The sequence below is a fragment of the Polyodon spathula genome, chromosome 7, assembly GCF_017654505.1.
Source record: "Polyodon spathula isolate WHYD16114869_AA chromosome 7, ASM1765450v1, whole genome shotgun sequence".
Lineage (NCBI taxonomy): Eukaryota > Metazoa > Chordata > Actinopteri > Acipenseriformes > Polyodontidae > Polyodon > Polyodon spathula.
The window spans coordinates 56,272,592-56,287,745 of NC_054540.1; the positions used below are offsets into that span (position 1 = coordinate 56,272,592).

At 42.4% G+C, this 15,154-nt stretch overlaps 1 protein-coding gene across 1 annotated transcript; it reads left to right on the plus strand.

The window, feature by feature from the left end:
- The first annotated feature begins 63 nt into the window (after positions 1–63).
- Positions 64–12,550, plus strand: LOC121318896 (ubiquitin-like protein 3). Its single transcript, XM_041256077.1, has 5 exons — positions 64–891; positions 6,081–6,189; positions 8,521–8,607; positions 9,421–9,498; positions 9,982–12,550. Exons 1-5 carry the CDS (start codon positions 865–867, stop codon positions 10,032–10,034), a joined length of 354 nt encoding a protein of 117 aa, XP_041112011.1. The 5' UTR covers positions 64–864; the 3' UTR covers positions 10,035–12,550.
- Positions 12,551–15,154: the final 2,604 nt, after the last annotated feature.

The following is a 15,154-nucleotide window of genomic DNA, read 5'->3' on the forward strand; positions in this document are numbered from 1 at the left end:
CGTTTCCTGAGAGATGGGGCCCAGCTGATTTCCCGTGTCTTTAAATTGGCTGCCATTAGGCGTCCGGTGTGTGATTTCAAGCGGAGAGGGAAAGCAGTATAGCCAGCCGCTGACATGGTTTGAGACGCTGTCGTAAAGAGACTGTTAACGCTAGTAAATTGTTTTTTTCTTGTTTGGTTTGTCTCCCGTTCGTTAAAAACAAACAAAACAAAAAGCGTTGTCGCGTTGTTCGAGCTTCTTCCCGTTTCCTTGAAGGAAATGCTAGCGAAGTCAGTGTTATTGATAATTCGTGTTACACTCGCAAGCAGGAGCAGTTCTGGTCATTCTTGTTTACCTTCACAAGAGGTAATATCTGTATATTATTAAAAACAGAAACTGTAATTACGAAAAAAAAAACAAAAAAAAAACAGTGCAGTTCCAATACGTGCTTCCTTCCTTACGACTAGTTCACTACAGATGGGAAATAGAAAGATACAGGCCTTCTCTGGAGTATTACATTTAAATGTGTTTGTACTTCTGTTTAACGCGATTGTGAAAAGTTACATGTAGATAGATCGGATGGTGTACTACCAATGGAGCTCCCCGTTAACCAACTGTAACATTATACATTCTAAGTAGCGATCATTTGTAGGTAGCTATACTAATATATATATATGTATTGCATATCGGGGTGAAGTTATTTGCCCTTGTCTGTGTTGCGCCGGTAGGCGAAGAGTATTTTCGTGCTTTGAGGTGTCCCGTCAGTGCCAGGCGGTGTAACGCTGTGGCGATACAAATACAGCCTCATTGTAAATACTGTGCACGGCTCTGCCTCGTTACTTACATCTATCCGAGCAAAGATCCAGACAGACCTGAATCAACGACATGACCTCACTGCACAACCCAGACACGGTAAGTCACAGTTTTTCACGCTCGTATTTTTTTTTTCTAGTAAACATGTTATATTTTTTTTAATGTTTGCTTTAGTTTGTGTCTTTTTTTGGTGAACAACCCCCAGACCCTGTTGCTAAGGAACCATCTGTTTCGACTTTTATGAGATTGTCCCCAATGTATTAAATTACCCCTACCCCCTGTTGAGAGCGGGGGTGGGGATGGGTTTGGGGAATACAATTGAATGTCATCCCAGGATTTTAGGTTTGAGGACAATATAAGTAGGCCAATTTACTACACCCCCCCCCCCAATCCAGTGAGACTGGTACAAAGTGTTTGTGTGTGTGTTTTCAGGGTAAACAGTACAGCAATGTGAAACCAGTTGTGTTGTCGAATACAACCCTTAGATACTTTTTTATTTACCGGGCTGCTCTCCAGGTTATTTTGGTTAAACAAACCCCCCATCCAGCTCATACATGTCTCTGCTGTGTTTCACATGGACGTCTGGATGGGGCCGCATGCATAGCGCTGAAGCCAGGCTGCTTGCAGAATTCTAGGGGAACTAGGGATCTACTTTGGGTTCTGGGTTATGGGGCAAGGGCGCTATAGAGGAAGAATGTGTGTGTAGGGGTAACAATCAAGGCTGAGCTGGGTCAGTGGCAGAGGTAAGGGAGTTGGGGGCTCTGACAAAGAGGTAAAGGGGTAGAAAGGTACATCTGCAAATGACTGCCAACTCTTCCCACATGGTCATGTGAAGCAGGCTATAGAAAGGTCTGGGGTAGTCTTGTTAAATGTGTCAATCTCATCCCCAGCATCAGACACAAGCCCCAGTGCTTTGATCCAGGGCACTCCAGGGTGTTTGGAAATAGACTGGCTGGAGATGACTGGGCAGCTCATTTGCCCCCGCCAGCGCCTGCCCTGGTGTCAACCCCAGGGGCAAGCTGGAGTCGGGAATGTGGCCAGTCAGGGAGTCCAAGCCCTGCTGGTAGCTAGTGTGTGTGAGGCATGACACATGTTTACAAGTTACTACATTTATCAAATTGTCAGCCTGCCTCCTAAATACTGCATTTAGATAACCCCTTCTAAAAGCAGACAGACACATTTATAGTACATCACATGGAAGGAACTAAGACACCTATTTCATAGCAGTTTCAGCGATTGCAGGTTTTAATACGAGTTTGAGTTGCCCTAGTGTATAGGTAACAAGCTCAGATTTACCTTTTAAAATTGTTGTCTGACTTGATATACTAGTTCTGTACACCCACGTGCAATTAGTAGCAAAAAATGGCATGGAGCCAAAAAGTTGGATCTTCAGTGTAGGTTGGGTTAACCCCTCATCGTCCACCTGTTCTCTTTGGAGCTATACCGGGTTGGTGTTGGATTGCACTGGTTTATTTTTGTTTTGCAGGAATGTCCTGAGCTTATGTGAGAACTGTCATCTCAACTCCCCAGGGAATACCTAAAATATCACTCGTGCACACCTTCAACAGGACACTGAGAAAATGAGTTTGCCCCTTGGGGTCACACAGCACCCCCCAGCAACAGTGCCAGGTTATTTCTTTTGAGGACAGTTGGCTTTAGAGACTCAACATGACTAAGCCAAGTATTCCTGGGCTAGAATGCAGTGCTGTACCCCACTCTGACAGTCATTGTCCCCAGCCTGCTAGCTCAGTCTTGCCCCCTCTTGTGTTGGAGTTTTTGCAGTGGGGATACTCTAGGGTTACAGCTCTTCAATACTTATGTTTCTGAGTGAGTTTTTAGATATGTTTTTCTGTTGTGAATCACTTCTGATTAAACCAAGGCAGCACCCATTTTAGAAACTGCACTCTAACACACACAAAAAAATACAAATAAAAACCCTTAAACTTTTTAGAAGTGTGCTGTATCGTCTACTAAAGTTAGAAGAGCACAACATCCTATCTGTTCAATGAGGTGGCCTCTTTATACATACATACACACACATACAACCTGTACAGTAGTAAGCAACTATGCCCTTAGAATTAAAGTTCTGTTGTCCATAACCCCCCTTCACGTCCTTCAGCGTGAGCAGTAGCACTGTGTGTCTAACCCTGGGTCCTTTAAAAGCTCTCTGTCTAATGCATGACATGACATCTGCACAGAACCTGATTGGGAAGGTGGATATTTATTTATTAGGGTAGAAAATATCACACTGTTAAATTGAGAGCGCTGTGCCCTCACAGCCTGACATGTATTGCTTTGTTTCCAGGGCTACTCTGTGTCAAGGTACCATGTTCCAGAAAGATGGCGCTAGTCAGCATAGTGCTAAGTGTGCAGGGGCTGCAAGCTTCATTTGTGATCTTCTAGTATGGTATGTTTACATAACTGTGAACTAGACCCTATTCATGTAGACCTGTAGGTAGTTGGTATACTAGCCACTGCAGAGATATGCAGCGGTGGTAGTGTCACTTTTCAAGGGTAAGATAATAGCAGCATTTACCACACCTGCACATTTTAGGCAACGAACAGATGAAAAAATGAATGGTCAACAAGAAAAGACAAACTACCATCAATTAAACCTGGTTCTGAAGTAATCTGCTCAATTACCCCAACCAGTAAAAGGTGAAATTCACAACATGAATGGTTTTAGAATAGCTTAACACTGCATGGTCACAGTAACTGTGATTAATGGATGAGATTGTGCTTTTGAAAAGCTCAGGGGTGCTGTGTGCTTCTACATGTTCTGCTCAGGGGTGGGGTTGTTAAGTCCCTCTCTCTCTATGGCTGTTAAACAGGACATGCCTTGCACATTTTGTTCTTTTTATCTGTCTACCAAAGTGTTGGGCATCCTGCGCCTACTGTCTGTGTCTTTTGAAGACTCTGCAGGATTGGTGTTAGCCAGGCAGCCATTTGGTTTGTGCTAATCGCTTTAAAGCTATGTCGCCTGGGTGGGCAGATGTTTGCAGGGGGAGGGGGCAGTATTGCCCCAAATGGTGGTTCCTACCCATTTTGGACAGATTAAGTGCAGCATCAGTTTGGAGCCATAATGCAAGACCCCTCCTGCAACACAGCTGCTTTAGCTGTCATTCCATTTTGTGAGCTTTTAATCGGGCAGACCTGAGGATAATTAGACATGCCTTTGTATTCTCTTTATATGAACACTTTGTTTTCAGCAGATGCCTCCTGGGGGTAAAACTACTGTAAACTTTTCCTAGAGGCTTGGAAATTACAGCAGGAAACTGCAACTGAACAACAATACGAAGAAAAGAGCATTAGTGTTAAACACAAATCCAGCTGCAGCTCTGAAAATGTGTGCCTGTCTCACTGAGGAACTGTGAGGGCTTAACACCTTTTTTGTGGCTGTGGTGGTTTGTTCCTGTTGAGGCCGACTTCACAGTCTGTCAAAGTGGATTCAGTTTAGTCTTTTAAAGATGTTATTGGCTGGTTTAGCAAGCTTTTTCTAAACCGCAGTCTTCATGACAGGTCCGAGACGGGCCACAGCATGGATGCACAGTGTATTTATTGTGTCTTTGTGACTGGCTGCTGCTGCTTGGAAGCATGAAAGCTCTAGTTGTCTTCGTTTTTTAATATACACCAACGTTGCTGCCAAACAAAGGACAATGCCAGCCCAGCATGACATCCTAGCAGTGAAAATGTAATAACGCAACCCTGAGCTGTCCTGAACACCTGGGGTTGGGTGATCACATTAGCAAATTCCCCCTAAATGGAGTTTAAACTGCGTCAACTATGGCTGCATTGTGTAGATGTGCTGTGAAGACAGACGACTGTACTGGTTTGAACAAAATGGCTGTCTTTTTACACAACTGGGTTAAGCCGATCTCTCTTAATATAGTTTTAAACAACCCTAATTATAAGCCATGTTCAGATGATCTGCTCGCGATCAAAGGGCTCTGTGTGCTCTTGAGCACATTGTTTCATGCTTATTCGCGAGGCAGCAGAGACTGAAAATGGGTCTGATGTGCACTGAAACCCAGGTGTTAACAGCTTTGCCGTATTTAAAGCGTTGTGACCTTGCAGCAGCAGTCAAAATGTTCTATTAATCCTGCAGACTTCATGAAATTGAATTCGCACTGTGTCGGCATTTTGTGGTTTTGAAGTTTATCTTCTCGTGCACAGCACACACCCCTGTACTGCTGATACTGGCTTGCTGAGTCAGTCTACTGGAGTAAACTGCTCACAATCTAGATGCATCAGTATGCATGGACAGTAATGCATGTAGGAGATGGGACACGATGTATGAAGGTCTGAATCGGGAAGACAAACTGCACAACTGTCTGGGATGTAGGAGCTGCTTCTAGAAAACTGTAGTTCGTTTTTTTTTTTTAACGGTAGATTTCACGTGTAGTGGAACAAATTCTTTCAGCATGTAAAATGTTTACAGTTTTTTTAATTTTTTATTCAAAGATTCATTGCTAACAAAGTAATTTTCTTAGTTTTGTTAACGATTATGATCAGGAACTCCAAACGAACCACTATTCTGAACACTGTTCAGTCTGTACGTAGATTTATTTATTTTTGTAGCTTTTTTGTTTTGGCTAGGTGTATAGTGTGAACGGCTGAACCGATTCTCTTGTACTTTACTGCCAACAACAAAATAAATAACGTGTGACTGTTTTATGGACTGCTGTATAATTAATTCAGATGAAAACAGTGTGATACACCTGGCAGAACAAACACCCTGGTTTCTGTTTAAACAAGCTGTGGGCTCTGTGCATCTTTCTCTCTCATGTGGAACAACACCGCCAATACAGGCGAGTGGTTTACGCCTTCGGTAGAGCAGTTTGCAACGGGTTATTCTAGTTTTTTGCGCTGGAGGAAGGGAAGCGCTCTTGTGTTCAGTGGAAAGCGGTACCGGCTTGATTCCATGGTTCACTGGGTGGGGAATGCTGGTATGTGAAGCCAGGGAAATTCCTCTTAACAGTGGACAATTTTCTTCTCTGAGTGGGACAGAGGGCAGAATCAACAGCCCACATAGTAATAAAGGCTCCATTCTCTCTGCGTCGGATTAAGCAAAAATCAATAAACTCTACCTTTCCACAATGGAGACCATTTAGAGAAATCTCCTCAAAGCAAGACCTTCCTGTTGTGTTTGGTTGTCCCTGTGGCTATGAAGCGTGCTCGTCTTGGGAGGAGGGGGGGGTGCTGTATATCTCAGAGTATGTTGTCAGTTATGAGGTTGACCAGTGGGTGTGATCTGTTCCGAGTGTTTGAACCTGTGTTTTGTTTTCCAGCTGAACCTGAGGCTGATCCTGGTGAGCGGGAAGACGGAGGAGTTCACCTTCTCCCCCAGCGACTCCGCGGCTGACATCGCCAAACATGTTTACGAGAACTGGCCAATGGGTGAGCGAAGGCTTCTGCGATGCCGCACCTCCACCTGGCTGTGGGGGCTCACAGCACGGATACACTACAGCACCCACCCAGCTTAGTTTATCAGATCCCAGATGATGTATCTTCAGTCATTGTGTCTCTCTTTTTTTTTTTTTTTTCTTTTTTAATGAAACCCTTGTTTGGTAAACGGTAACCAATCGAAGCCTTCATGAGAAGCTCTTCATTTGAGTGCTGTTGCTTCCAGTGATGTGCAATACCACAGCATTTCTGTAGATGAGGCTGCATGCGTTGCAGATTAATAACCTCGCACTGTACACGGTCCTGTGTGCAAACTCCACCTCTCTGTTTGACCTGCAGATCTTTGACTGTCTAATACAAATTTGAAGCGGTCGCAAGTCTGTTAAAAACCAGACTTGCGTCCAGGTCATGTAAAGAGCAGTATCTAAAGATTAAACCATTTTAAATGACGATTCATCCCTAAGCAATCTAACACATTTTTACAGTGCATAGTTAAAACCACATATGGTAGATATGTAGAAAATAAAATGAAAGTTATTATATATTACAGTACTAGTCAAAAGTTTTACTAGGTTTTTCATAATTGCCAATGTTTTACGTCGTATACGTTTCTGTAAATAAATGAAAACACATGTTGCAATAAACAAAACATAAGGAGTATCAAAGCAATGTTCAAGATAATTGAAAATTGTCTCAATTTTGGATTCCTCAAAATAGCCACCCTTTGCCTTAATAACAGCCTCACAAACATGAGGCATTTGGTTAACAAGTTTCAGCAGGGAATCGCCTGACATGTCTTCCCATCTCTTCTGCAGCAATTCCCAGAGATGTGGGGCACTTGTGGGTAGCTTTGCTTTGACTTTTCTGTCCAGTTCGTCCCATACAAGTTCTATGGGATTGAGGTCTGGAGACTGGGCAGGCCAGGTCATTAGATTGAGTTGTCCTTCACTTTCCTTCTTCGCCAGATAGTTCTTGCACAACTTTGAGGTGTGTTTCGGGTCATTATCTTGCTGAAGAATGAAGGACTGCCCAACTAGCCGTAATCCTGATGGAATGGCATGCCTCTGAAGTATGCTATGATAGCCATGCTGGTTGAGCTTGCCATGGACTTGGTAAAGATCACCAACTCTGTCACCAGCAAAGCAACCCCAGACCATGACACTGCCTCCTCCATGCTTGACAGTGGGAACCACACATGCAGAACTCATGCGCTCACCTTCTCTGTGTCTTACAAATACTCTGCGGTTGGACCCAAATATTTCAAATTTTGACTCATCGGTCCATAAGACCGACTTCCACTCCTCAAACGTCCAGTTTCTGTGTTTTTTGGCCCAGGCAAGTCTCTTCCTCTTATTCTGCACTCTTAATGGTTTCTTTGCAGCAATTCTTCCAGTTAGGCCAGCTTCACGCAATCTCCTCTGAACAGTTGATGTTGAAACATCTGTACTTCTAGTAGCATTTAGCTGAGCTTGTATTTCAGGGGCAGTTAATCGCCGGTTTCGCAGACTTGTGACTCGAATGAACTTGTTCTCTGATTCTGAGGTCACCCTTGGCCTGCCTGACCTTGTTTGTCCTCACGATTGCCAGTTTCTTCAAATCGTTTGGTGGTCTTGGCCACAGAAGTTACAGACACTTGCAAAGTTCTTGCGGTTTGTCTTAAAGATTGACCATCATTTCTTAAAGTAATTACAAACTGTCTTTTCTTTGCTTAACTGAGTGTATTTTGCCATTTTCTGCTGCCTTACATTCAGGAATGACAAACTTGTGCCTATGCTACCTATATTTATAGTAATCATGGACCCTCACCTGTTAACAATAATTGGTGACAAAAGGTTAATTAGGTAACATGCTAGTTAACTCAGAACATCTAACAGACACTTTTACATTTAGGCCAGTGTTCTAACACAGTGTTATACACATTTCAGACTTTTAACTGACTTGGGCTTCAGACTGAAATCCGCTTGCTTTGGGTGACCATTTCATTGAAATTGACAAGATTTACATTTTCATTTAAAAATTAAATTTTTGAATGCAATTCACTTATGATTATCAGCTTATAAGTACACGTGTCCTATAATGAAATAAAGGGTTTATACAGTTAAAAGCATAGATAATCATGAAAAACCTGGTTTCAAGCAGGTGTACTCAAACTTTTCCCTGGTACTGTATGACTTGATCCTTTTTCTGTAGGTATGTGACTGTTCCTATTACTATAATTAGTTACTTCAGTAGGGTTTATTTGTGATTTGATGGTGATGGTGTAGGAAGGGTTTTACTGATAACTGCCTGTTGTAAACTGTGCTCTGTGTGTGTGTGTCGCTGCAGACTGGGAGGACGAGCAGGTGAGCAGCCCATTCATCCTGCGTCTCATCTACCAGGGCCGGTTCCTGCATGGCAACGTCACGCTGGGAGGTAAGCAAGGGAGCGAGGAGGAGGACGCCGCACCAGCAATCCCACACCTCCGCTCATGGGGTTTTTGGATCTCCTTTCCTTTCTAAAGGCTCAAAACTTTAAAACTTTGGTCTCCAGGGAAGCCCGTTATTCCTGCCGCCATACAAATAACTTCCCTGTCTGTGTAGCAAAGATTCAGGCACTACATGCAACTTTTTCAAAATCATTTGGGTAAGAAAATGTATCTGCCTAGTTAATCTATTTGCTTGTATCGTGGATAATATTTCCTCTGGTATTGTGAGGTATGGTACTACCAAAATCTGTTGAGGCTAATCTGGTGCAGAAAAATCAATCCAGTAGTTCCCCTGGCGGTGTGTGCTGTGCATTGCAGGGCTGTTTTTCCTCAGTGCTAAACTGTTTTCCCCGCTGGACTCTTGGTTCAGAGCAATCAAAAGTAGAAAGTGCTCTGAGATTTCCTTTCCCTGTTTAAAATAACACTGTCCTTTACTTTGTACCAGACCAGTGTTGACTTGTATTGAGATCTGTAGATACTGGGTCTGTTGCATGAACAGTTTCTCCACTTTGTCTAGATGTCCTATTCCTTTATTTTTAGTCGCTTAGATTGGTTCTCCATATAGCAAGTTAAAGTGCTGACACCTAGAAGGCATGTGGTGTTTAAATTGATTTTATTATTTAGTTTTGGACATTGCCCAGATAGTGATCTTTTTTCATTAAATCCAAGTGTAAATGCCAGTGTTGTGCAGCAGTCTGTTCCCCCTGGTTGAGCTGCGCATGTGGCGCCCCCTGCTGATTCTCATGCCATTCCCTTCCCAGCTCTGAAGCTTCCTCCCGGGAGGACCACAGTGATGCACCTGGTGGCCCGCGAGACGCTGCCCGAGCCAAACTCCCACGGTAAACCAGCTGATGGGAATAGATCCCCTCGCACTGCTACAGCTGCAGAACATTAACACGAGCTAGCCGTAGCCATGAAGCAACGTTCCCTTCTCACTGTGCTGTAATCTAACATGACAGCACTTTGAGGCGTAGCTGCCTGCACCAGGGCTGCTGTAGTGTTGGTGTACAAGCCCTAGTTTTGGACTGCTTTGTACTTTTCTCAAATTTCTACCGTCTAATTTAAAGAAACAGTGACGGCAATTAATGATGCTTATTAAATACACAAAGGCCTAGTGTTAAATACTACGTATGTCACTGTGGGGTGGGTTGCTGAAAATTTTGAAGGCATTTTGTTACATACATACCTTGTGGTTTAGTCCACTAAATGATTCTGAATACCGGAGCAGGCTAGTAGCCAGACATGAATAGCTGAAGCCTTTAAGATGTGTAAAGAGGTATATGATAAGCCTTTGTCTTACTCAAGTTTTTTCTCTTTTGCAGGTCAGAGAAACCGCGAGAAGACTACAGAGAGCAGCTGCTGCCTGCTTTTGTAAACCCCTACCTTTCTCTTCCCTCTATCCTCCACTTTCCACAGACAGACCTTCCTTCTCGAACCTTTCTCCATCCCAAGCACTCGGAAAGCAAGAAAGACTTGTCGCTGCAAAACCAACCTCTTCAAAACGAGTGACCGTCTGTGACACAAACGAGAACTTAAAATCCCCGTTACCTAAAAATTGATTAACTTGAACATATATCCAGTTTTATTAACTTTTTATTTAAACAAATCCTTCATTTATACCTAGATATGCGGAATGTCTTCCCCAAGATGATATATCCCCCCCCCCCCCAATAAAAAAAATAAATAAACTGCGGCGGCTAATATAGAACACTTCAGCGGAGCCTGTCCTTTCTTAAGGAAGGGCGGGAGTGGGGTGGATTTTATCTGGTGGAAGAGGGGAGAGTAAAGGAAAACGGATGTTCTTTTATTTTGACCCCCCAGCAGGGGGCAGAAGGAGAATCCTAATCAGTAGCTTATTACACACTGCGGCCATGAAAACGGGAACCCAAGCCTTGCTTTGGATAGACGTCAACACAAAGGAGCCAGTGCGGTAGAATGGGTCCAGGATGTTGGAGCCAAGTTTTCTTTTCTTTGGGTGTTGGGGGGGAGCTGAATCGGTCAGTGCCAAGCGGTTTCACACTGTTTGCCTCCCAGATGATCATTCTGGTGATGCTAAACTCTGCACAGTGGCCAGTGCTAGTGAAGAATTACCAATAGAGAAAAAAACAAAAAACGCATTTGTGACTTTTAAAATTAAACTGCGCCAAGAAATAAACTGGAAGAAAAAGTCCCTGACCTAAACAAAGTCTGCTAAATAATAATGCAACCCTGTAATCCCAGTGTCCAACGCCGGCTGCTTTCAAGCTAGCGGTTTATCTGTCTGCGGTGCCAGGAACCTCCATGGCCTGTCTGCCTTTTGCTGTACCTCCTGTGTATAGTGATCAATTTCCTCAGTCCATACTACTGCATTGAAGGAAGGTAGTAAGGCAAGAATGCCTCTGCATACAATACAAAGCCCATTTTCCTACTTTCCTGGGTCAAGAAGTTTCCTGCACATTCAACCTGGACACAAAGCCCCTTGATCAGTTAACATAAGCTGATCAGAACAACTTGATTAAAAAAATGTTTTTAGTATGCAAGGACCTGAGCTGTACTGATGTTATAAAACTAAAAACTAGTTTGTCATGAAAAAGGGACTTTTTTTTTTTTTTTTTTTTTTTTTTTTTTTTAAATCAATTATGTAAGCTTAAAACTGACAAGCATGGTGCAGTATATTGTAATCCTGAAGTAAAAATGGTCCAAGCAGCTAATCTGCATGTCCGATAAAACCTGTAGATTTGGTTGTGGAGAACAAATATGTGGTTATTCGCATAAATAACCAGGTGGGTGAGAGACGTGAAATGGCAGGTTTAGTGTTTCTGTACAGATGTAAATTGGCTAAAAGACATACAGCTTGGGGGTAACTTGTGCCTTCAGTATGCTGTGTCAGGGTCTTGTTAGTGAAAATGTGGGGATCTAAGTCTTTGCAGAGAACTAGTGGGTAATGTGTTGGTGCCAGGTGTCATTCAGAAATGGGCACTCTTCTATTGAAGCAGTACAGAAGGGGCTTTGTTCTAATTTCTTGTTCTGACTTCATGATCGTACTTGCAGTGGAAACGGCACATTTCACTAATGCTTGTGTCTGACTTGGTCTCGGGGAAAGTTCCAGGGTTCCCCCAGAGTAGATCTGTACAGGTAGCAGCTAGTCAAACAGTGGATTCAGGTGCAGCACCGTGTGTGCCCTGCTCGGAGGGTAATAAAATAATCTAGGGGCATTTCTTTTTTGACGTGTCACATTAGCAAAGCTTTTCCGAAGTCAGATTTTTCTATTTAACTTCTTGTTTTCCAGACTTTTATCTTCTGACTTTGGTGAAACCGTTCTTTACCTGCCAACACAGCGCTACAGGTTCACTTCCTGTGTGACAACTAATCGGGCCCCATCTGCTGCTGTTGAGAATGCATTGCTAATGAGTTTAAGTAACTTCTCAGCTCAGTGAACGAACCCACTTCAAGGCATGCTCGGTTTGGCTGCTCCACGGAGAAATTCACGCTCTCAGCCGCTCGCTAACTTAACGCACCCAGTGTGTGTTTATTTTTTTATTATAAACCTTGGCTTTTGTCCTTCTCTCTGATAGCCGTGCACTAAATCAGTTAGTCAGCCTAAATACCTTTCCTTAGCTTAGCAAGCCCAAAACAGGAAGGGGCATGCTTAAGACTTTTGCTACATAAACTTAATTATTACTATTCATATTTTAATACTCTTGTGTGATTCTATTAATTGCTAGTCTTTACTCTCTGTGTTCACTGTCATACTTATTTTTGCTAAGAAAGTAAATGACTGATAAAAACACTAACATGCATAGCTTTATGTGCACCTATGGAAGCAGCTCATTAACTACCTGTATTGGCGTTCAGCTGTGTAGCAGCATCTTCTGCAGTTGCAAATCACATGTGCAATAAAACAAAGTAATGGAACAGTTTGGGAGTTGAACTTCACCACACTGGTATTGGTCGTGGCTTCCCTGCAGCTACAAGCAAATTCTGTAGAATTTCGTTTCTGCTAATGCAAGTACCTCCCAGCATTGTTAGTTCAAATCCCTGCAACGTTAATAGTTTGCTCTCGTGCTACTTCTGGTAAATGTTGCTGCTTATTATTTTTTAAACCTGCTTAGTACTGTAGTCCAGGAAACTGGCTCCTTGCAGCATCTTAATGATCGAAGGAAGATGAGGAGCTGGTTGTAATACATCTACTGGCAGGCTTGTAGTTGCTGTCTGTGCACCTTCAGATCCGAACGCGGGTGAGGGGGATCTGTTTAACTTGTACTGAAGATAATCAGTGTTTTAACAGTCAGTGTTACTAAAGGTCTACTGCACAGTTATTCAACAAATAGCATTTGCATTGCACTTGCCAGTCTCCCACCTGGAATTGCTGTGTGCATGGTCTAAATGCATCAACTACTAAAACAAACAAACACAATCCACCATGCATTTGATATGAGTTGACACACCTTCTAATACCACTTGAGTTTAGTGGACAGAGCCCTTCATTTCTAAATGACATGTTAAAAAGCTTCAATTATATGTTACATCCATAGCAACTTTTAATTTCGTCCTTTGCTGAAAATCTTTAGATTTCAGATTCGTTCAAGCACAGCTCCATGCAGCTGATTTCTATATCCTGGTGCATCAGAGTTGGACTGATCTGATGAAAAAGTCCGACCTCAAAGCGTCAGTTTAAACTTTAGCAATGTATAGTGTTGTTTTGGAAAACCCTGCAAGTAAAAACAATGCTACATAAAGACCTTTAGCACAGCAATAGGGAAGCGGTGACAATGCTTGTAGGATAGAAAATCGATTTGAAAATCCCTGGTTATCGCTCCACTAAGGGGGAGACTGCAGGGCTGCTGTCTGTAACAGAACAGCCAAATGAATTATCACTGTTGACATGCAATCAAATACTCTGTTTAAGGTGTTCTGCATTAGTCTGGTGTTTGTATTAAAAGCAGCCCTGTTATCATGCCAGATTTTGAATTCAGCTGTTGGCAAGTATGATGTGCAAGTTACTTCAACCCAGATTAAACACTGCAGTCTGGCAGCAAGCCTTACTTTTAATATTGAAATGCATTCTTGTTACATTGTCAGTCATTTTGTACTTTAATATTTGTGTGTTATTTGTTATTTTAAACATGGAAATATTATAATTACAAATTCTGAATAGTATTTTTATTCTTTGTCTGTATCCTGTTTTGTATTTTTGTTTGTTTGTTTTAAGTTTGAAATTCCTGATTTTGTCCACAATGAAAAAGATCAATTTGAAGAAGTGAAGTTGTGATACTGGTGTAGCTTTTAGTGTTAAGACGAGGGGGCTAACAGTTTGTGTTGTAAATAAAATATACAACAAATGGTCTGCTTTTAAGCTTATATTCTAAATAAATAAATAACAATCGGTTTCACAGGAATCTGTGTTGTGTTCATTGCCAGACAGGTATACAATGCTGGACTCGTGGAGTCCTATGGGAACCCCTATAGCTAAGGAGGGCTTGTTCTGTAATGGATTGGAATACCGTCATGTCTTCTATCTGTACTGGGGAGCAAATTGCGCCACTGCTCCCTGGAGCAGTTTGGATAGGGAAGCTTGGAAACCCTGACAAGACTCTCACCTCAGTACTGCAGAGTCTCAGCCGCAAAGCTCCTCACCCGCAGGTGAAGCCGCTGAAAGTGTTAACAAGTTCATTCGTGAAGACAGGCGGTGTGTCGCAGTTTCCTCTTTTTCTCTGTATTCATTTCATCTGCTGTATTAATGCTGTATTTATTACCCCCAAACCCTGGGTGGTAATAGTAAATATGAACTAATTTGCTTTTGTCTTTTCTTCAAGGCAAAATAGAATTGTGTTTGCTTACGTTCTTGCTTTTTGAAGTAGTTCTGCCAATGTAGAACATGTCCTAATATTTTATTTTTGCTACAAGGTTTCTTTTTATCAGTCATGATGTTTTCCTCCAGTAAAGAAAGTAGTTCCAGTTTCAATTACCAAAGACTACAAAGCCAAGAGTCTTCCATACACTGACATGCAGTATTGGGCAGAGTGATCCATGACGTTCAGCTCTGTATATAATAGTGAACATTACAGCCTGAACATTGTTTTTGGAGGGCACTGGAAAACAATTGAAAATCATTGTTACCCCAATGCCCCTTCAGGAAATATGTAGATGGGAGTAGAAAAAAAATATTTTCCCTGTTTTGACAAGACAAAATGTGTCCATACTTTGTGTTGACTGTAGGTGGCGTCTGCGGTCTAATTTGTAACAGTGCTAGAGAAGGCCGCTGCTTCAGGCTTTTGTTCCAGAGAGTCTGTCAAGTTCAGGCTTGAATCGGAGAGTTGAATGGTCTTTTCATCACTCTTTGTGGGTGTCCACACAGAATGCAGAGTAGGGTTATTGTATGTTTTAAAAGGAGGTAGAACTGCAGTGCACAAAAAAAATGAAATGCTTCTGTGGGTGATTCTGGATTGTCAGAATAGAATGTTCATTCCAAGAGGTTCCAAAGTTCCTAGTTTGAAGATGAACTTGTGTTCCCTT

Bases quoted from the DNA above. Each gene is read 5' to 3' on its own strand.
- LOC121318896 (XM_041256077.1), top strand. From the start codon at position 865: ATGACCTCACTGCACAACCCAGACACG. The intron at 8,608-9,420 runs GTAAGCAAGGGA...TTCCCTTCCCAG, and splicing joins TGGCAACGTCACGCTGGGAG to CTCTGAAGCTTCCTCCCGGG. The intron at 9,499-9,981 runs GTAAACCAGCTG...TCTCTTTTGCAG, and splicing joins GCCCGAGCCAAACTCCCACG to GTCAGAGAAACCGCGAGAAG.